This window comes from Mugil cephalus, chromosome 1 (genome assembly GCF_022458985.1).
Source record: "Mugil cephalus isolate CIBA_MC_2020 chromosome 1, CIBA_Mcephalus_1.1, whole genome shotgun sequence".
Classification (NCBI taxonomy): domain Eukaryota; kingdom Metazoa; phylum Chordata; class Actinopteri; order Mugiliformes; family Mugilidae; genus Mugil; species Mugil cephalus.
This window is the reverse complement of record NC_061770.1, coordinates 12317102-12341161: the sequence shown is the minus strand read 5'-3', so window position 1 is coordinate 12341161 and position 24060 is coordinate 12317102. Positions and strand designations below refer to the sequence as shown.

Below are 24060 nucleotides of genomic sequence, written 5' to 3'. Positions count from 1 at the left end.
CATCATGTCTCTTGGTAATACCGATTTGTTTAATCCAGTAAATCTCTGTTCTGATTCATGTGATTAATATTCATCATCAGATAAACTTGGGTGTTGTGTCATGTGTATATCTATCCCTGATTAATAATGTCATAATCCCTTTACTAGGTCAAGTTCTAAGTCCAAGCAAGGTGACCTGTGACTGAAATGGCATTAGAGTATTACGGTAATGCAGATACCACTCCAAAAGAAACGAAAACAACTACTCTTGTTCTGTTCTTTGTAACACAAAGCAGAAGAGCAGCAGTCACTGCAATAATAGCTCTAAAATAGAGATGGACTCAAGACATGAATGCATTCTGAATAGGTCATTCACGTTTATTCATTTGATTAAATATACTACAGTCATATGAACTTTGCCACCCAGATCGCAATTAAAACATAAACAGGATGATTCATTTGCAAAGTGCGTTTTATTTTACGTTGCCTTGATTACATGCCTCTACATTCAAAAATAAGCCAGTATCATGTAGGATACAACTGTGAAAGATTAACCTTTTTCCCCTTTCTTCTCAGGAAAAAAAAAAATTTAAGTTGGATATTCTGTACATACAGGAACAACTCTGTAATGGGCTGACCTTTCCTGCAACTGTCTTTAGGTTGAATCAACTCGTTTGTAAAAATACAAAAAGGAAGTTATTTCTGTAGACATTAGCCTTCAGTCGTTTCCCTGGGGGAGCAGAAGTCTTCTTCTCGGAGGATGGATCATGGAGCATTTGCTGGACGCCCCTTTTATGCCGGAGACACAGAGCTGGAGGACACAGAGGAGGCCTCGGTCTTGGAGGTGGTGGAGGCTCCCTCCTCTTCTTCAAAGGGATTCTTCCCGCAGCACAAGGTGGTGATCATGCAGTGGCGGAACTGCTTGTTCATGCAGATGTAGATCATTGGGTTGTAGATGGAGGAACTCTTGGCAAAGAAGGCTGGGAAGGTCATGAAGAGTGGTCCAAATTCAGATCCCTGATGTGTGAAGATGTACCAGGCCACACCGGCATAGGGACACCAACATATCAGGAAGGCGACTACCATGATTACGACCATGCGGGAGACTTCCCTCTCAGCCCTCTGGGTGGTTTCAGACTCCTGCTGGGCAGCAGCAGCCTCCTTGACTGCACAGAGCAGACGGCCGTAGCAGAAAAACACCACAACCAGTGGAATGAGGAAGTGGCAGACGAACATGTAGATGACAAAGGACTCGTTGTTGAAGCCTTCTGCGCGTGTGTAGTAGTCGATTCCACATGAGCACTGCATGCCCTCGGGGATGTAACGGGACCAGCCAACAAGAGGAGGAACGGCGCAAGCACTAGCCATCACCCAGGTGAAGGCCAATCCCATAATAGCGTGATTCTCACCGAAGCGGAAGTTGCTAATGGGCTTGCAGACGACCATCCACCTTTCAATAGCCAGAACAACCAGAGACCAGAGGCCGATTTCACCACCAAGGGTAGCAAAGAATCCTTCCAGATTGCAGCCAAGGCGTCCGAGGACGAAGTAGCCGTGCATGGAGGTGTACATCGTTGTGGTGAATCCTCCGAACACCATGAAGAGGTTAGCCACAGCAAGATTCAGCAGGATGTAGTTTAGAGGGGTTCGCAGCTTCTTGTGTTCGATGGTAACGTAGAGAGTGAGGAAGTTGATAGGGAAGCCGAGGAGGATGAGCAGGAACATGTAGGCACCCAGAGCAGCATAGGCTGCTGGGTTGACAAGGTAGTACTGAGGATATTCATAAGGACTCCGGACAATGCCGGTGGTGTTAACCATAGGGATATAGAAATAGGGTCCCTCTGTGCCGTTCATGGTTGCAGCTGGCGGTTGCGATCAGCCCTTCAGTGGTGTTTCTTCTGGCTGTTTGGAAGAGTGATGGAAAGGGACCTTGCTACAAATGGACTCAGGTGGCACAGTCTGGCTTTTAAAGGCACACCTTGGATTATCACTTTCCAAATCTGTCAGCACAAACTGATTTAGGCCACAGTTAATATCTAATCCAGCCACCACTGCAAACATAACTGACCACTCATCAAGATATTAAGGTGACACCTGCCCGTGCCTATCAATGAGTTATTCAATAACTGCTTAATTTAAACATAAAATAAAAAATAATAATAAAATGTAGTATTTAAAAAGCAACCTCAGCTGTGAAATTATAGAACCAGTCCTCTCTCTTTTTCAGATCAATTTAAAAGCTTCCACTGAGAGTGACAGTTTCTGTGAACAGTCCAGATGTCTTCTCTTTTCCCTGTACATTTCATCCAGAAAAATTATGGTAAAAAACATACAAGTGCATGAGGACTGTGACAACCAATTTGCTCATATGTACATTTCACTGCACATACATCTTTCCTATGTGACAGATCTAGATCACACGTTCAATGTGTCCTTCCCTTTTTGCTGGAAGACCTCTATACCCTAGTCTGAAAATAGATTTAAGTCATTTGAATTATTCTGAATCCAGAACATTTTGTGAAAAATCTGCAAAGGACTTGGTACTTCATATGGAGGACTATAATAACCGCTGTCTTATGTGTTAGTAAAAGCAGGTATCGTGTCCTGCTCATGTGAGCAGCAGAAGAAAGCCTTGAACATTTCTTAAAATACATTCTGGTCTCATATATATTAATGTGTACTGAGTATTTTGTATACTATACTGTATGTAGAGCAGAGGCAGCGGTGTTGCTGAGTGGTGGAGCATCTTAGCTGTTGGTAAAGAGCTCAGCACTTTCCTAATGGGTGTTGTATTAAAGAGATTTGGGGCTTATGGACGTGTTCCTCTCACAAGCCTGTAATGGATTTAATGTCGCAGAGGGTCATTCTCACGCAGTAGGATACTACAGTCCTCACATGTGATACTTTATACTTATTTCTTTTCAAAATTTTGTTCATGATGAATAGGTAGACTAGTTATACCATAATAAGGTTGAATTATTTAGCATTTGTATGTGGTTGTATTCCCTTTAAATACTCAGTGAACCCAGTATCATCAGCTCTAAACAATATTTTTCTCTACTGTAACATTTTAAATTGCATTATTAAAGATAATGTTATACGATATATTGCCAGAAGTATTCACTCACCCATCCAAATAACTGAATTCAGGTGTTCCAATCACTTCTATGACCACAAGTGTATAAAATCTAGGACATAAACATGGAGACGGCTTCTACAAACATTTGTGAAAGAATGGGTCTCTCTCAGGAGCTCAGTGAATTCCAGTGTGGTACTGTGACAGGATGCCACCTGTGCAACACTTGAAATTTCCTCGCTACTAAATATTCGACTGTCGGTGGTTTTATAACAAACTGGAAGCGACTGGGAACTACAGCAACTTAACCACGAAGTGACAGGCCACATAAAATGAGTGGGGTCAGTGGATGCTGAGGTGCATAGTAAACAGAGGCCACCAACTTTCTACAGAGTCAATCGCTACAGATCTCCAAATTCATGTGACCTTCAGACTATCTCAAGAACACCAGAGAGCTTCATGGAATGGGTACAGCCAAGAAGCTGCATCCAAGCCAAATATCACCAAGTGCAACGCAAAGCGGTGCAGTGGTGTAAAGCAGCACGCCACCACTGGCTTCTAGAGCGTTCTCTGCAGTGATGAATCACAATCCTCCATCTGATGGACGAATTTGGGTTTGGCCGTTGCCAGGAGAACGTTACTTGTCTGACAGCATTGTGCAAAGAGTGAAGTTTGGTGGAGGGTGGATTATGGTGTGGGGTTGTTTTTCAGGAGCTGGGCTTGGCCCCTTAGTTGAAGTGAAAGGAACTCCTCAGCACACAGATAGATTTTGGACAATTCCGTGCTCCCAACTTTGTGGGATCAGTTTGGGGATGGCCCCTTCCTGTTCCAGCATGATGCTCACCAGTGAACAAAGCAAGGTCCATATAGACATGGATGAGTTAGTTTGTTCTGGACCTTAACCGAATAGAACACCTTTGGGACGAATTAGGTGAAGACTGTGAGCCAGACCTTCTAATCCCTCATTAGTGTCAGACCTCACAAATGTGCTTCTGGATGAATGGTCAAACATTCCCATAAACACGCTTCTAAACCTTGTGGAAAGCGTTTCCAGAAACCCAGTACATTTTGAACTTTTGGAAAGTTGTAACAGTAATTTTTCATTACTATTAATTAACATTTAATGGACTAAAACATCCATCATGTTATGACCTTCTGCATGCCAACTGGCAATGCTAAAGATGCCTGCAGAAGTCACAACTTGCCTTTTCTTTTCTTTCTTTCTTTTTTTTAATTCAATGGGAAAATTATTTTTATAAACTCCGGTGTCCATTCTTGACTTTATGTTGCAGCCTGTGAGCTGTAAAACGAAATTTACTTTTACAACTTAAAACTTCTTCACATATGTGGTATTTTTGGTTGATTAGTCTTGACACACAGTTAAAGGCATAGTACTATATTTTCACCTTTACTAATATGAATGCACCAAAAAGACAGTAGTATTAGGTTGACCAGATAGTGCTATTCTGGCATGGGGTGAGTTAAAACGGAGAAAAAGTGTGTTTATGGAGCATAAAAGAATTTTTAGCTTTCTGAGCAAACTGTGCTCTCTGGTGGAGAGTAAGTGAAATCGCCTATGTGAGTAGTAAATAATGGAAACTCTTGCATATACTGTAGTAACTCAACTCCCAACTCCCATACAACTGCAATGGTTATACATAATTAATCATTTCAAGAGTATGTGAATAAACACTTTGAAATTATCTTCATTAATATATGAATGGTCAGATAACCATCCAAGTCACAAACTATTGATTTCATTTTATCAGTTCCATTTGAACTAATAACATGAAAATAATGTAGGCTGGAAAAAGTGAATTCCTGGTCTAAAACCAAAAAATAAATAAAATAAAAATAGATATCCTTGAACCCTTATGAATACTCATACTAAAACAACATCAACATCAATAATATTAATAATAATAATAATAATGATAATCTACGTGAAGCTGAATGGAGGCATGACATGATATTAAATCTTCACCTGTACATAAATGGAAATTACTTAGTACTATAAAAAGTCCAATGCAAAATGCTCAGTGACTCAAAATAGCAACTTAAAGAATAAGTTTGTTAACATCTGTCGGTACAAATTATAGTTGTATAAAGGATTTCTATCGAATTGTGGCTACACAGCACAGATTTGGCAGCTTCTGGGCCGTCACAGCTCACCATCATCAAGAGGTAAAGTTTACTGAGGATTTATTGAATCCAGATTGCAACACTGTAAACATCTAATGGATGTGTTCAATAAACATGTTAAAGATTCTAACTAATATTAGCTCAAGCAGCATTGTGGTTACTGAGTGAGGTTGTGTGAGGTTTATACGTACGATAAAAACTAAACTACATTTTACGACCTATTACTGCAGAAAAGCTGGTTGTTCACATACTTCCTGCAACTACTGTGAAAGAATAGCTTCAGGGTTTGAACAAAATAGATGACATGATGATATCACATGGGCTACTAAACTGTAGAGTGTAAGAAACTAAATAATGCAAAAAAAAAAAAAATAATTAAAAACCAGAGCCAGTGGGAGAGTGTTGTGAGCTACTGTGTGCACCTGTTTTTCATCCACATGCTGTAAAGGATTAGAAGATCCTGCAGGAGAGGACAGACCTGTTGCTGAGCTGCAAAGCTTCTCCGTCTTGTTGATGCAGATCTGTAGGTGCTTTGCTGCTCTCCTCAGGAAGCTAAAGTAATTACACATTAATCTATGGGTCAGTGTTGATTCTCATTTTCCTTCATATTCATCTCTTTTTCGTACTGTGACAGGGTTTCACAACACAAACACAGTCATTTTTCCAGGCATTAATTTGTTAAAAATATTTGATATGTATTTCTTCTACAAAAATAATCACAATAATAACCTGATACTCAAAATTTCCAATATTTCGAAGTGCAAAAGCACTTCGTGTATCTGGCAGTTAGTTACTTGCTACTTACGTTCACATGAAGGGTTGTACAGACTGGCCGACTGGTCGATTAGTTTTACTCACACTGTGCCCTGACGCTTTAAGCGTCATATCGACGAGTCACTGATCACGTGACAATAACAACTCTCACAAGACAGGTGATGAAGAGATGAGAAGCTCGGTGGGTCCTTGCTGAAAATTAGCAGCTGTTCAAGTGTGTGGAAATGCTTCACTAAAGATGATGCCCATTGTACCGTGACGTACAAAATATGTAAGTCCGTCCTGAAATATAACTTAAGTACTACTGCAGCACACTCACGTGAAAAGGCATCTGCTAACGTTAACGAAGGAACGGTGCGAATCCTGTCGACAGCAGTAAATTAACAATTCATTAATTAACAATCGATTAACCAGAATGAATGCTGGTGAATTTGATTATCAAAGTTACTAGACATTTAACTGCTGTAGACTACACTGTGACAGAGAAATATCGCTACTGTCCTATCTTACAACATGCTGTGAAGTACTATTAAACGCTATTGATTGTGCCGATTTATCTAGGCTACACATATTTGCACCTCACAGTATTGATAAGCTCATGTGTTAATGTTCAGTTCTGTTGTGTTCTGTTAGTTGACTTTGTTGCTGTGGTTGTAGAGCGTGTTTGTTGTCCTTTATGTCAGTGAATGCACCATACGAGAGACTGACGTTACGGTGTCTGAGCTTTCTAAGAGTGTCAGGCTGACAGTGTTTGTTGTGATGACGTGGGCTACGGCCGACGGTAGCCTGTGTTCAAGCTTCAGTAAACTTGAAGAAAAGAGTCCGTAGCTTATTTTGTGTGAGACGCAACAATATTCAGGTCAAAATATGGATTTAATTATTCCAAAGCATTTCTTCCCACTGTATTTATATTAATGACATCATCGGCAACTACTCAGCCATGATTCGACCTCATAATAGTCAACTTAAAAAAACGTGAAGTTGTTCAAACCCTAGTATGATTTATATTTTGCATTGAAAAGAATATGTCATGCTTTTAATGTCTGACAGATAGTAGGGTAATATTTCTGTAGAGGCCAAAATACTCAAGAGAGAATTGCATAAAACTATTTCATAGAGCCTTGGAGTGGAACAAGAACAACTCCACTCCACTAAACTTCCAAATACTAGTATATTAATATGTCAAAAATATAAAAAATAGACATATCTGCGTCAACTACACCAAGTAAATAATATTTATGCATTGACACATTTCTATTTTTCCTTTTGTCTTTTTAATACCGCTGCATGTTTATTTGACTGAATGCAACACCTACTTTCTTATATTTGAGAGAATGCAGTATTTTAAGTTAAACGTGAAAAATACTTAAAATAATGATAACGAAAACAAATATTTAACTAAAATGGAGTGTAGTGTGGTAAAAAGCATCCACCTTGGGTTTGTATATCAGATGCCTTAAACATGGACTTCTCTAATGAATAATGCAGCAAGATTCACTATGAATAGTTTATGGCTTTCTCTCCAAAGATAAGTGCATATTGCACAGGAGATGTAAAGTACTGTTAGTGTTTTAAGGTGGGCTTATTTTTAAAGTAGAGATGAGAGGAAGGTATCAAATTTCACCAATAGCATTTTTTCACAGCAGATTTTACTTTGCAAGGGAGTGCAAAAACTGAAATTGTTTGTTAACCAGATTGAAATCATTCTGATTAGAGACTAAAAAGTAGCTGTTATTGTTGAATACAATGATCTGTTTAGATGCCCCAGAAGATCAATCAGAATGAAACCTTTTTTTGACTTTTTCGCCCGTCAAAACTGCTGGAAACATAATGGAAGAAGAAATTCATCGACAGTACAATTTCACTAGAAGAACATTCCATGACAGAAACACTCTTCCACCGGTTCTGTCCACATCTATTCAGGCTTTGTTTGTCTTTGTTCATCACCTCCAAGGCTATGTCATTCCCAAAAGCTCATCACATCACCTGATGTTCACATATTTTCACTCCATCCTGACTCAAATGACCAGGTCAATCACTAATATGTTCCTGTTGACTTTAAAAAAAACTGTACACTCCTCCTCTTAGTCTGATATTTTAATTCTGACTAAACCAGTCAGTTGATTACATGCTGACATGACGTACTTTACTATTATATTGATTATTAGAAGAATAATAGTGTCCAAGTAAACATACTTATGTTAAAAGACTTGGATGCTGCTGGTCAGTCTCAGGAGAGTCCACTGTCAGGTTTGACTGCCACATTTGGACACTGTAATGACATTTATGTCATGTTCAAATTTACAAACTTTGAGTATGTTTAAACAGCCACAGCCTCACCGCCTGATAAAGATGACTGGGGCTTTTAGAGGACAAATGTGTGGGCAGAGTGTGATGCTCTCTCACTCTGCCCACAGGAAGTCTCTTGCTGAGTGACCGGTAGAGAGGAGGGAACACTGTGACCAGGACATGGCACATTCCACACCACCAGCTCCCACAAACATTTCACACTGCAGGGTTATACATCATCAGACCCGTAAGAGCAAAAATAACATGAGCTGGTGTCGGGCATGTCAAGATTCGTCTGGAGCTTGAGTGTACAAACGTTTAAAAAATTCTGTAAGGTATTGTTCTTAAAATGATCTCCGATGTTATCTTCATTATTATCAATTACTCTGTTATACAACTGCCTTATCGCCATTACATTTAACAAAATATTACATTTTAATGTTAATTATTATTTAAAAAAGAAAGTCATTGGGAAAATCTTTAAATTTATTTTTTATGATGTTTGTTGCTTTCATCAGGCAACAGTCCGAAACCTGTAAGTGTAAAATGAACAAAGATATAACAGAGAAAAGCTGCAACTGATAAATTATTTTTTTGTTGTTGTGAGACAGAAAAGCAAAAATAGGAAAGACGCTTGCATTTACTGCACAAAATGCAAAACAGCAGCATAAACAAAGGTGTGCTTCCTGCAGTGACATTCATAAAGTTGCCTTTAACATATAAGTTGCAAACCACCAGTACTTGATTAATTGATTGATCACATAATTCACCTGCAGTCTGTCAGATCAAAGCTGAAAAAAGGAGAGTAAATAAATCAGAGCTTCTCCAAAGTTAGCCGAGTAGAAATCCCTACATATGCCTGCAGCATGTTAACCAGCAGTGGGAGCTGTTTGCCTTCAAGTGAACTGCATGGCATACATTGTTTACACTCTGCATTATTATTGATTCCACGGGAGTCGACTGAAGCAATGTTTGCATCTTGTTGCTGAATTAACAGCACCATGTCAGGCTGGCAGTATCTGAGGATGTCAAACGACAAAACTCCACATTTTACAGATTGTCTGTAAGGACAACACTTCTGAATTGTGGTGCAAAACAGTGGATGTACGTTCACGTTTCAGTGCCATTTCCACCGACTCTGCTGGTGTTGCCTGGCGCACTAATGTGTGACAAATGCACTTCTCAGAGCCCCCTTCTAGTCGGCAAAGACTGCTATTTGTCAGGAAACGCATTCAGGCCCACTCAGTCTTAAAGTATAGAGAAGATGAGGTCAGAGGTGTTGTTAGAGCTTCATTCAAATCATACTGCATCAACAGCATCCGCTCTTACCTGAAATTACAAGGTAGAAGAGAGAGGTTTTTTTTTTTTTTAGACTTAGACCTATATTTACATCTGTGTACAGCCACTGATCCCTGTGTGCAATCAAATCTAGGATAGCTGCAATCTGGATTTAACTTAACCAATACCTATTTGAATTGGGAGGAATAAAAAGAAACCCTCTTTAGCAAGCCGAGGAGCTCACAGTGTTTCCTTTCGATTAGTCAAAAGCATAAACAGCAAGTTCCTCTTCGTTCTGTCTGTCTCCAGCTTCTGATTAGCTGTGATTTTGCCTCTGTCTATGGTAGCCCTTCAAGTTCACACACACACACAACATTCTGTCTGTGGTAACGTTTCTGTGACTCCTTCTCACCACCCATTGTTCATGTTTGACAACGGCAAAGAAATTAGCAGTCTTTGACATGATTCATCATCTTTCAATCGACTGGTTGCTAAGGTGATGAATCCACTGTGTATGTGCGGAGCGCTGAAATCCTGTGGAGTGTGTGGAGAGCGGTGTCCTTAGTTTGACACACACAGACACACACACGCACACACGGACTGATGGTGGAAACGGGACTAAACTGGGTGAGCTCGGTTCTTGCCTCTCCTGGTTCGGCATTTTAGGGTTTAGAGAAGGAGTCCCAGATGCTGGTGGTTAAACCTCTCACTGTGCGCACAAATGTCACCCTCATCAGCAGACACTTCCAGACATACACACATCCACACACACGCACACGACACCTCCCACGCTCTCATCTGCACACGATCACACAACAACCGCTTCAAAGCCACACATATTCATCAGCCCTCTCTAAACTCCTTTTATCATATCTCATTATTCATATGTTAAACAGCCACACAGATTTTGGGATTGTGAACTAGAGCGTGGCAGCTGCTAAGGTAAACACCTGGCTCAAGAATGATTCTAGCTTGCTTTTGTTATTGTACTGAGCTCGCATTGACAAATGTTTCTCTCTCTCTCTCTCGCTCTCTTTTGATTTTGGTGCACTATTAAAGGGCCAATTTGTCAATTTTCAACCCGAATCTTTCTAATGTGGTGATCACAGGCGGCCAGATAGCCAAACAGAGGACAGAGAAACAAGCACCACTGATTGCCCGAGTCACGCCAGACTAATGATGACTGAACAATGGGCCAAAATCAGCCAGATTGGGCAACACTGCTCCAAATCCACTAATGGATTCTCAGCCCACAAATTATACCAAACCGACTGCCCCAAAACCTGGAGCGAATTGGCATCCACACCGACCAGCCATAACATTACAACCACCGACGGGAGAAGTGAATAACATTGATCATCTTGTGATGATCCAGTGTTCTGCTGGGAAACCTTTGGACCTGGCATTCATGTGGATGTTACTTAGACATGTAGCAACCACCTAGACCAGACCAAGTGCCCCCACCCCATAGCACTGAAGCTCCTTGATGGCAGCAGCCATCCCCAGCAGGATGCAGCCTGACATTGAAACACTTACAAAAACAGTTTAGGAACTCAAAAACATGAAGATCAGCACAAGGTGCTGAGCTGGCCTCCAAATTCACTAGATCCCAAACTGATCAAGTATCTGTGGGATGCACTGGAAAGAACCTGATCCACAGTGGCCCCTCCCCTCAACCCATAGGACACATAAGCCCACACAACAGGACACCCTCAGAAAGCCCATGTTCATTCTCTGATGAATCCAAATTCTTTGAGGTTAGATACCAGTAGTTAAGTACTTACAAAAGCTGATGAGAATACCCACTATTAGACAACTTTGTACAAATAAAATATAAACACAAACATTATTTGTTACTTTTTAGAGATAAAACATGTAGTAGATGAAGTGATTCCCGTTAATCAGCAATTATTTAGATTCTCCTGAAAACCACTCTGTGATTCCAGCTATGTCCATGTCACAGACAAATTATTCACTGTTTAAGCAAATAAACTGATGATGATGTACAAAGCTGTTAAGGATCCCTGAAATTTGTCTTCCTCCTAACACTTTCTAGACTGAAAATGAACCTATCTGTGATGGACAGTATACTTGAGTCAGTGTTGTTAAATGATACTGGACAGCAATCGCCTGTTAACTCATTTGTTAACACGTACGCTATTATGTCTTCAGTAAGCCAATGTTTAGATGAGCATAATGACGCGGGGTGGTGCTGTGTCTGTTTACTGATCTGCTGTCTCTATTGGCAACAACATTTTCCCAGTTGTCCTCTTTATCTGTCGTTCACGGCACAAAAAGAATATGGCAAGCAGTCTCAGTATTTAAAACAGTCCAAAAACAGGAGTGCTGCCTTTAAACCTTTTTTTTTTTTTTTTTTTTGGAGCTCAATTATTTATTATGCTGTCCAACATGAGGAACCATGACCCACTGAAGCCACTATACTATCCATCTACATGATTGTAGATCCAATTTTCCACCACAGATTAGTTTCGGTGAACCAGCGTGCTTGGGAGTGTTAAGGGCATTAATCATGGGGCTCATAATAATGTGGCGTGAATAGGGGAAAGTGGATGAAAATGATTTTAACGGGAATATGCATCAGCAGAGCTGCCTCCCCAAATTTGCCAAGTATGTCTGCAATTTAGGGGAAGTGAAGGGGAGATCGCGTTTAAGACATGTCAGAGAATTAACACAATTTCCAATTAAGGCGCTCATTTTCTTAATGAGAGGGAGGTGCTAGCGGAGGCTCGGGGGCAGCTAAACAGATGATGGATTGTGCTCTTGAGGGGTGGGACTGTGAAAATGCTGGTAAGGCTTTACACCCCATCTGCCTGGAAGCATGACTTGACTCTTGTGAAGAAGAAGACGTGCTGCTAGAGTACCCTGCTCCATGGATCAAATGTTTTTATGAGAGAAAGAAATTATTAAGCCCACTTAGATCGCAGATTGTTTTATTTTGCGAACTCTATGATGAAAGCGTTATCTCTCAAGGTTATATCTGAGGAGCTTCTGCAGCAGCTGGAGAGCTGATTGAAGTGTGCTAGTTAGACAGAGGTTTCTGCAGAAGCAGCAGGACCGAAACGCCTCAGGTCTGTTTATTGAATTAGGTGGGGGTCTGATGATTGGCATGGCATCTCATCTGCAGGGAAAATGACTGTAAGAAAGTAGAAATCAGATGGTTCTGTCCACATGACCCACTAAGGGAGGCAGAGACAGTGCCTCAGTGCTGTCAAGCTCAAACTCATTTCTGTTCACACTTAAATGAGACTTCCTTTTAGATATTTAGATTGTGACAGTGTTTCTGAACTGTTTCTGAAGAACAGATACTGTACACAGAAACAGGAAGAGCCTTAAAAACAATTTTAATTATTGATTAATTTAACTTATTAATTTTGTAATTAAATAAATGATTCAAGCAAGAAAAATGCCTGATCATTATTTCCCAAATTCAAATTAACGTCCTCTAATATCTACTACAGTCTGAAGAATTTCTTTTAAATATTTGTTCTTGTAAAACTGCTAATGGTAGATTGAACAAAAAAAAAAGTATTTTCTGTCATTTAAACAAATAATCGTTTCAGCTTTACAGCTGATTAGTCACTGAAAAGACGTTAATGCCAAACTTTCTCTGCTGCCATCTTCTTCAGTGTAACCTCATAATATATCGCTGTGAAACGATTTTTAATCAGATTAATAACAGGGTGACTGTGGATTAATTTTGATTAATCACAGTTAAATATCATCGTTATCATATAAAAACAACTTGGAACTAATGGGACCCTGTTAGTCTTATTTCCAGCTACTAAGACAAAGTAACTTAGTGACATTGGGTGGAGACCAGACCACTTTTTATTTACATTGTTCCCTGCAACTGAGAACAGTCTCTCACACATAACACAGGGTACCTACACAAGTATGGAAAGTATGGAATTTGATTTTATGATTTAAATATGGAAAAATTCTGTTCAGTTTTCTTAAACATAAAATTATGAATATCTAAAAAAAAAAAAAAAAAAATAGATGGATCAATCTGTTTTTTAAAGGCGCTTGGCAGCACAGCTAAAATGTTTGTCTGAGAGCACACGGTAGACTACGTGTCCAAAAAACTTTTGGGCAGATTGACAGGTTGAATGCACAGCCATCTGCTCCAACCCATTTTAAGGGCTACCCAGGTGTCGTCCGGTTTCACTGCTGCTTTGACAGACAGGTGACCACGTTTGAACCTCCTGAGCGAGTGATTCCTAACGTCTTTTATCTTTTCAATTTATGATTTATTCATTTATTTTTGTATTTGACTTAATTTAGTTACTTGTTAAAGAGTATTTGAATGCTTATTTGATGTTTAAGAATCCTAGTGAGGCCAAGTCTATTGTAACATCAGGTAGTTCAGCTGCTCATGTGCAACTTACAATAAAAACAAAACATCCACTGAATTTATCTTTAACTTATTTGTATTAGCTACATTACCTACCTACCTATAATCTTCTTGAAATTATTTGGTGACATAACCACAAATATATTCAGAATAATGAAAACAAACAATTAATTCCTTAATTATTATTATATACTTAATAATTATATTATTTACATGATGCAAGAATATTTACTCAAATGCCATAATTTACAAGAAAGTTTGGAAATTAGGGTCTGGAAAAACTATGTAATTTTGAATTATGTAGGAACCAACAGCTGTTGCAGAAGTTGCTAGATTATTGCAAGCCAGCTTGTCTTTCTTTGTCTTGATTCATCACAAGATGGGCGAGGAGATTTTTTGAAAAAGAATCAGTAATGTTAACTGAGGATGTTTGGAGATGCAGACATTTCTATGACTCGTGGGACAGAAATTTCAGTCGCCATTGTTGGAAGTGAATCAAGAAGAGCCAGAAGCCAGACTGACGAGCACACAAGTAGAAATGTCTCACATCAGCGGAGGATTCATGTGTAGGTCAGCGCAGTTCTATAAATTAGGCGTTAGCCAAAGTGCTAGCAGCATCACCGACTGATGTATACCACGTGAATGTGGTGCGTTAAGCTGAAAGTGCTTCGAAGTGCATAATACTTTATGTGAGTCGACTGTTCCGTCTTGTTTTTGTTTCTTTTGTACTCAGATTTCCCATGGAGAGGACCATCATCTGTTTAGTGTCTTGTGTAACAGTTGCTCTACTTGGACACACTGCCCAAAATGTGTTGCAAAATAGGTTCTGCGTCATTCTGCCCTGAAGATGGATTAACCCTGTTAAAAACTTTAATCAGGTTAATGGTGATGATGGATTAATTTGTGTTAACATGTTAATTTCGACAGCCCTAACATACAGTTGGTTCTCATCTGTGGTAACAATAAAATGAAGAAATTAGTAACTCCTCATGTAAATTGCACTGCGCTGAAAAAATGATTAATGGGTTATTTGCAAACATAATACTGATAGTAATTAGCTGCGGTGCGGTTGTACCAGTTTGGACTTGCGGTCATTGCTGCTTCAGCGTGTGGTTATGCAGTTTTGCTTCTAACTGCTACACACAGCTGCTGCTGTTCACGCCACCTCCCGTCCAACCCTCTGCCCTGTGCTGTGGTTTCTTATTAATCATACATTGATATTGCATTATGTATATTCCATATCTCGGTGATACGCTTCTGCTGTTCTGTTACCCTCTGCAGTTTCTGCTGCCTGAATGCTGAGCGGAGCCCTCTTTTCTCTTCCTTTTCTGTACAAACAGAAAGCCATTTGTAGCTATAAATGGCCCGGTCCTCTTTGACGCAAGTGCCACTAAATTATTTATTCGTCTTGCATGTTGACAGTGGACACAGCCAAATATAAAAATCAAACATCATGACAGGCAAAGAAAGGAGAACATAGAATAGATGTTTACGTTTAGCAAACCCATCATTATGTTGTTTGGTTGAAAATCTGTGAGCAGAAAGGGAGGTGTTAATCCTGCGTTAGCCACACAACAGATTTTCAGCAAGACAATGAAACGGAGTAGCTGCACGCACGCACCCACATACTGTACGTGTGCTCGAAACAGCCTCGCAGCTTTTGGAGAAGCTGATTATTTCTAACAAGGCTGGATGTTTTCATTTTGAACTGCTCTCTGCCTGCCTTTGAAAGGCAAATCTGCCTCACACAACGCCTCATGTGCTTACATGTGATGATTGATTCAAGTCGCTGGAGATGAATATTTCTTGTTTATTTGCGTGCATCTGTGTGTGTGTGTGTGTGTGCAATATGAAGGAGTACTACTCCACAATCTTAATTGAAAGCTGAACAGTATCTCGTGCTGCTCATCATGATCATGCACAACCACCGTTAAAATCAGCCATTGTTGCCGTACGCATGCAGCCTCCCATCTTCTGCCCTACACTCACATACGAACACGATTGTGCTTCTTCTGTCTCATCCTACTCGCACACTTAATGACACAGCCCATATTAGATAATTCCTTTTAAATGATGTTGCCAAAAATATGATAGGCTCCTCACTAATCCCTCCAAGGCTTGGAATAGAACTGAATTACCAAAATGCTAACATGATCATCCAGTGCTTAGGTTGTGTAAGTGTTGGTGCTTCTCCGTTGCTCTTATGATCCTGCTACTGCTGCACAGTTTAATCTCTTTTCTTTTCTCACACCAGCGGAACACCTGCCCAAAGCTCAACGCTCATCCGGGAGACAGAGCCCCTCGCTGTCTGCTAAATTGTCTTATAGATCATGGCCAAACATTGTGCTCATCTCTGCTGAGCTCACAGTCTTTAGCTGACTAGTCTGAGTATACTCTTCCAGTGCCTTTCTCTGGCCTCATCCTGGCTTTCAGCAGGCCTGCAACAAACGACAGTGGGTTTATGTGCTATGTTCAGCGGGTAAAAGTCTTAGTGTTTTGTTTTGTTCTGGCAAACACGGAGCAAAGATGAGCAACTGACTAGATCACGTGGCTCCAAAGTGTTTGGCAGGAGAACATAGCGAAGGCTCTGTGTTAAATCATACGACATGAGAAAATAAAACAGAGCACAGCGATCCCTGTGTTCCTTCATCTGTTTGTTCATACCAATTAAAACTCCCCTGAATGTGGATGTATTAGCAGGGTGGTAGAAGGGTGCCATGAATAGCACCGGGTCATGAGTTTTCTCTAGTTTTCTCCCAGAATTAAGACTAAATTGGCTGTAGGTGTAAGTGTGCATGATTGTTTGTCTCTCTGTGTTGGACAGGCGATTTGACCAGGGTGTACTACATCTCTTGCCCGATGTCTGCTGGGATATGTTTCAGCGTGTGATGAACCTCTACAGGATAAGTGTTTATGTAAGGAATGGGCATGTTGTTGTTTTTTTTTTAAGTTCTCTGGGGATCGTTTTTAAAATCTGGTGTTCTTGCGGGACCCAGTGTCATCACTGGCTGTCAGAAAAACTGGGCACTACTTGCTTGTTAAGCAAACTCCCTATTAGGGGTGTGCAAAGCATTCAGAATTTAAAACTCATAAAATAGGAGTAACAATCTAATTCGATATCTTCTTATTATAACTTCTAATTTAGGATATGTAAGTGTAAAAAATATCCATTATAATAATTATTGTGGATGTATACACAATATTGGTTGATGTTTAGCATTAAATGCAGCTAAAATAAGTGATTTATGGTGACTTGAAGGGGCAGAATATGACTATGATGATGATTTGCTTCTTGTTGGAGACATTAGGGGAGACACTGAACCTCTAACTGTAAAGCACTTTGTGTACCATTAGGTAGAAAAGTGCTATATATAAGCAAGAGCATTTACCATTTGCCAATAGATAATAGTCTGAATTACCGAGCTAACGAATGTTAACAGACGAATGCTACCATGAACATGACAGAACCTGACTGCAGACGTCTCAATACTAATGTAACGTAGCAGAATAATCTCCCGGTCAGACTCCGCTTCCCAAAAGTTATATGCTGCCTCTGCAACCTGGTTACGGTAAAAAAAAAAAAAAAAAAAAAAAAAAAATCATAATTCATATTTCGTATGAATTCATGCCTCCTCTTTTCACCCTGACTCCTGAATGTCGCTCAAACCGAGCAGACGCACAAATATTCACTGAGGTCACACAAGGAAAGACAGCTATTTGTAGATCTCGAATACAAATAGTTTGAAAACTATGTTTGTAAAAAACATGTTATTTGTGCCTTTCCGAATACTGTATTCGGGCTCGGCTCCACCGGTACCGGTATGTTTCTAACTGTAAAAATGCTCTCTAATGATTGCAGAGGATGTTATGGACTTGGAAAGATAGCCAGGTATGTATTTTATAGAGGAACAACCAATCCAGCAGACAGAGGCCGAGGCTGCAGCTGTATTGATCAACGTGTGAAAGTACGCTGTCAAAACCACAAGGTACCAAAGTAAATGTGGAAAAGACACCAGCAGGACAGAGAGAGCAGACGATCATCAAGTATGATAATGATATGTTTTGCCGACAGACAGAAAGCTTCAGGGTGGGGTGTTGATACATGGCTACAGCTTTTTCCTAAACAGTTGCACTATTTACATGGCAGATTGAGCTCCAGTTGGACAATAAAGAATCATTATTTGAGACATCCTTACTATTTATGCACACAACGCATCATGGTGCATGTGCAGTAGCACAATAGCAGCTGTACGAGCAGGACAACTCGCCAAACCCTTTCTTTGCCGTAGCAGTGGTGTGAATATAGCATGCAATTTATAGCTTCAGTCTGCTACTATTACCATCCACGCTCATTGGATAGCCACATAAAAAAGCCTTTAATTTAGTTCTGATAATATTGTTTTAAAAATAAGCAGGAAAAGAAGAACAAAATCTTTATTTTGCTTTACCGCACTTTTCAATGTTAGTTTATTCAGTTTAGAGCAAATGCAAACATCTTATAGTGGAATTGAGGCAGACGCACAAGTATCGCCTCCTCGAATGAGTGGTTCATGTTTCTTTTCAAGCCACAGTTGGGGAAATCTTTGGAGAAAGCATTTATCTGAAAGGATTTGCCACCACTTAAGCCATTCCCTGTGTTGCCAGCCACTCGGGTGTCTTTTGATGTCAATGAGCATGAAATAAAACATTTAACTGTTTTTTAAACTGATGTTATGAGATGCATAAGAGAAAGTTTCAGTCCACGCTGATCTCATCAAGCAATCTCACTAGCTTTAAACGCATCTAATTTGTAGTTTTAGTTTTGAAATGGAACCAAAATGCTACAATTTGACTCTGTCATGCTGGGCTCTGTGTGCAAATCACATAACAGATACCTTTGCTCAATACAAGTCTCATGCCGGGCAATTACACTTCAAGTGTCATGTCCACCTGAAACAGACTACCTGTTATTAGAACTGGGAGATACGGATCAAATCATCTATTAAGGTACATATAATTTCAACTCCATAGAGAAGCTGTTATGAATGAAGTAACCACATCTTGATTTCTGACTCACCAAGCAAATTAAATACCTGATGACATGGCTCGGCCCTTTGAGTTAAGTGGGCAGATGTGTCATTTCCTGTTCCCCTCTTTGTTTTGATGATTTTTACGTACTCCAACTTTAGTAACAGGTTAATGTCATGTATCCTGTGCAACCCATAGGATATTTTGTGACCCAGAGGAGTGGACTGTTGGATGGATCGGCTCAGAGATGTGATAAGTATCAAATTACTTGTAACAGCTGATGTGCAAGCCACAAACGCATCGTAATTTAATGTAGTGTCTCGGACATCGGAGTGCAGTCTGTGTGTGTCTGTGGCTACTCCTAAGTTGGCCAGTTATTTTAACAAAGACTAAGTTGAGCCATTTAGTCTTTAAAAATCTGGACTGTCTCCTTTGGTATACACCTGAGCTCTCAACTCAAGGCCTAAGTTTGCCAACTGGAGCATCTTCCTGCAGAAACTGGACGTCTGTACAACAAAAAATCATGTATTCAGATTTGATCAAGTAGGACAAAGGGAGGTAAAGCCCTATTCTCCCTGGTTAACATGATTTTACACCCACCAGATGCTCTTGCACCTCACCTCTACTCAACTGCTCAATGCAAAAATTTCACGACTTTCTTTTAAGATAAAATTTACAATATTCACCAGCAACTGAACTCCTCATCTTCACCAGCTTTCATCTGCAGCTCAGATCCACGACTGTTTAACTATTAGCAACACATTTGAAGAATCTTCACTCATCACCCACTAAATTTGTTCAGCATAAACACTTCAGATCTCACTCTTCCCCCGTTGCCCGAGGAGTCCTCCAGGGCTCTGTTCTGGATCATCAACTATTCATTGTCTACCTTTATCCTTTTAGCAACATTTTCCATAAATACAACATACATTTTCACTCCTACACAGATGACATCCAGCTCTACTTGTCTACAAAGCCGACTTTCACGATTCCATCCTCTCTTGTTTCCTTCTGTCCAACGGAAATCAAATCCTGGTTCTCCTGCAACTTTTTACAAATGAACAGCAGTAAAATATGACTGCTCTTTGTCGGCTCTAAGTCCACTGTAGCCAAAGTTGACTGTGTCTCATTAAATATTGATAAATCCACTGTACTTCCTTCTCCTCCGGTTCAGAGTCTGGGTGTCATCTCTGACACTACTTTATCTTTTGAAGTCCACATCACCAACGTCACTTGGCCCACTTACTTCAGGCTCTGCAGCATTAATCGACTTGGCCCATCTCTAGCACAGAATACCACTGCCATTCCTTTTCATGCCCTCGTGATTACTGCAAGTCTGTTCTTTTTGGTCTGCCCTGCAGCTTGTAACATCACCCAAACTCATTCCGTAGACCACATCACTCCAGTTTTTCAGCAGCTGTACTGGCTTCCTATAAAGTCCCGTACTGTGTACAGGATGCTGTTATTTCCTTCAAGGCTCTTCACAACCAAGCTCCATCATATCTGTCTGATCTTGTCCAATTATACACACCCTTCAGTACTCTCAGATCCTCCTCAGCCATGCAGCTTACTGCACCACCTTCTGTCTGACTTTCTACCATAGGTTTCAGAGCATTCAGTCACTCAGCTCCCTGCCTTTGGGACAGTCTCAGACCTGACATCCGAAACTTAAACTGTCTGACATGTCTCAAATCTTAAAACTGCTTACTCCCCTTTTCCCTTTATCTCATTCTGTATACTTCTAAATCTGCTTTTATCTTCATCAAATTGTTCGTTTTATTGTTATGGTGCTTTATATGTTACAAATATAGTGCTATTTAGACATCATCACATTGCAGTGATCAGTTGTATGTTTCTGTTGAAGTCGGGCCGTACCAGCTGTTGACATTAGTTAACAGTAGATGGTTTCTCAGTCAATCAGGTCAGCACATTTGGATGTAAAGGCAGACACTTAAGTATTAATGAAAGACAAAATTGACTCTTCACAGTCATCATTTCAGTTCATCACATAGACAAGTACATTTTATTTTAGGTGCAGTAAACCCAGCATGAAGTGCAGCGGCGCTGAGTTTGGTAATGTGCAGTGAATTAAAACATGAATAATTCAACCATTGCACTTAACAATAACTGCAACTGACCATTTAAAATTACATTACTCACTTATGCTGGCCTTTGTGCTTGGCTCTGAGCCAAAACTTCACAAATTAGGCCTGTTCCTGAGTAGTTCAGTTTCTGTGGAAAATATGGCCAGTGCATTGCTGACTCGTGTGCGTTTTGGGGACATGTCACGGTGCTGTGATGAAAATGTTTTAATATAAACCTGTTTGGAGCCTGTTTAGAGTGCAGTGTCTGCATTTAGGGAAAAGCTGCTTTAATGTGAGAGTCTATGAAATATGAGCTGGTGAACGTGCTGAACGTGGCGTTAATTAACCAACTTTTTTTATTGTCTGGATTAATAGTTCATAATAATTTTCTATCTACAGAGGGGATGAAGACTTGGTGTTGTGTGTTTTTTTTGTTTGTTTGTTTTTACCTTTTACTGTGATGTGTCTGTTTCCTGCCCAGGTAGCCGTCAGCCATCTTTGTTTTGATTTGGAAAAAAAGTGGCGCAGCTTGATAGAAGGAGTACATTTTTTTTAAATTTCTTTTTATATTCTGCAGATGGGATCTTTTCAATCCATATGGTAGTAAGAGTCCCCGGGGACAACGTAAACATCCTCGCAACAATATAAGCGTTTTTAAATGACTTGTGCTTTTTAGAGTGTTTAATTGCCTTTTAGAGAAACTGATAGTTACATCTGTGTTTCCAGTGTGGGGTAATACATGAGAAGTTAAAAGCGGGACTTACTGATACATCTCTTCAACAAACACACTTTTATTTTAATTGAATCAGTGTATGAATGAGTGTAAAGTTTTACATTTGAGAAGAACATTGAGGCTTGTTGTAGTCTCCCTGTTCCTTGTGTGGCTTTAGAGAAGTTGTCCTCCTGCCTCTGGATATAGGCCACGTTCCATGAAGCTGGCCACTTTTGTGCGATATCATTCTGGCTGCACACACTTAAAGTAGAAGGCTGCACAATATTAAAGTAGAATTTATTTTTGTTCGAATTGCAGATGCTGCAGTGCAATCTGAATGAGTTCTACCAGAGCTTATTTTTGTCACAGGAAAATTGTCTGTTCATCCTGGGCTCTAGAAAGAGCAGAAAGTTCGATTAATATATCCCTGCGAAACAGGATGGGGAGGGAATCATGCCTGATTGCAATAACAGGGTAACTCATCATTTTCCTGCTTTGAAAGAGAGGGGAGCAAAACTTCAATATACTGTCAGTGGATAGTGTACAGTAATTTAAATACAGAGTTATGTAACAGTGCAATAAGTGCAGTGGTTTAATCGTAAATGCTTTTACTTTATTGCACAATATCAACCTCACTTCCACTGCTCTTTATTCTGAATCGGCTGCATCTCAAATTGAAAGAAATGTGATGCACTGAGTCGGATGAGGTGATGATTCATTTTTCATTGATACTAAAATAGTTTACGTCCAAAACCTTGTGAAGTGATGAATGGTAACCTATTTACTGGTGTTATTGCTACCTGAGTTGAATGGCAAAAACCAATTGTTCAATGCAATATGACATTATCTAGTTAATTTACTCATGAGCCTTTGCCGGCATTGCACCGTTTTCCTCCTCAGAGAGAGCTGCCAAAAAGACAGAGTTTGGAGACTGTAACTCCTGAAACTCTTCTGGATCAACTTTCTATGACTCCTGATGATTTCAGTCGCCTTCCCACATGCTTCTGATTCTGTGACCAGTTATGTTCTGGTTTGGAAACTGGGTGCCAGGTTTTGGATTTCTTTTTTTCATCAGACTTAAGTAATTAATATTTCGCTAATTACATTCGGATTAAAGGAGCATAGCCCAAGGGAGAAAAGATTGCTTTTGGTTTCATTGGGTATCTTACAACGGCGTCGTGAGAAGATGTGTTTAATCCTGCCTGTATAAATTGCAGCTTTCTCCATTCTTCCCAAAATAGTAACTGGTAATGAAAGGGGGTATGATGAGACAGCCTGTTTGGAGAGCAGAGCAGGACTGAGCCTTTCCCGTCCTATGACCCGTCCATCCTGGATGCAAGAAATGTTACGGTGACTTGGCCCTCTTGCTGGATGCGGTAACATCCCACTGAAGCTGTTAATCTCTGACAGTCATGGAGACATAGATGAGAGCATACAAAAATAGAAATGCAAATGCTGACAGTTTCATAACTCCTCATATAGAAATCATTATCCTGATCTCTTTATCTGCTTCTTGCATCCTTTCATGCAGCGCAGTTTAGAATCGTATCCAAATAAGTTTTGGGGGTTTTTTATCAACACAGACAGGTTCTGTTGTGAATGTATTATTCATTAAAAATGATCTTTTTTTTTTTCTTTTTTTTTTTTGCTGCAGTTTTTTACTCTGTGATATGGGGCAGCTGTTTGGAGTAAGATTCTTTAAACATATGCCGCATTTGATCTCCGCAGAACAAACTGTGTAATAAAATAGGCAGTCTGGACCCCACAAGTGATGTGCTCCTTGACTGCAGGATTTATTAAGCATAACAAAGAGGTTTATAGTTATGCTTGTGTGGTTTGCCGGGCTAATTTGTGCCAGGGAGTTTAAGGTTGAGCCTCTGTAGCGTTGCTTTTATTAGATCTAATGCTGCACTTGTGGCCTGAGATGAGAGAGGGAGGCTGGGAAACATTTAATAGCCTCTTGCGTGTTTCTTGTGATGGTGGCATCTTGTGGAAATAGTAACAGATAGGTGAAATTAGGGGGCAGACTGCACACAGTGTCCATGTGGTTCCATCTATTCAACATGCTGTCATTAAGTGTCTTATGTAATTACTTCCACCCAAAGTGAATGTGGCAAATCCACTGGGCTTCTCCCCCCTGGCTCAGACACTTGATGCCGGACTGCTGAATGCAAAGAGACCTGTGGACACAGACCATATAATGTTTGGTTGTAAACGTTATTAGGCGCAAAGCAATAGTTCTGATCTCTTCTAAAGGACACGTAATCCAGAGCAGCAACAACCGCATACGAGTTCGGCGTTTATGGTTCGTTTTTGTTCCATTTCAGTGGAGGCTGAGGCGAAG

At 40.1% G+C, this 24060-nt stretch overlaps 2 protein-coding genes across 2 annotated transcripts in view; one reads left to right on the top strand and one right to left on the bottom strand.

Annotated features, from left to right (window-relative positions):
• Positions 1-433: 433 nt before the first annotated feature.
• LOC125008035 (rhodopsin) lies at positions 434-1934 on the bottom strand. Its single transcript, XM_047585039.1, has one exon. It carries the CDS (start codon positions 1831-1833, stop codon positions 772-774), a length of 1062 nt encoding a protein of 353 aa, XP_047440995.1. The 5' UTR covers positions 1834-1934; the 3' UTR covers positions 434-771.
• Positions 1935-6160: 4226 nt separating this feature from the next.
• Positions 6161-24060, top strand: part of LOC125024414 (prickle-like protein 2) — a 57454-nt gene continuing 39554 nt past the window's right edge. The window contains exon 1 of the mRNA XM_047612170.1: positions 6161-6242. The gene's annotated coding sequence lies outside the window, so the exon portion shown is untranslated. The remainder of the gene's footprint in view (positions 6243-24060) is intronic.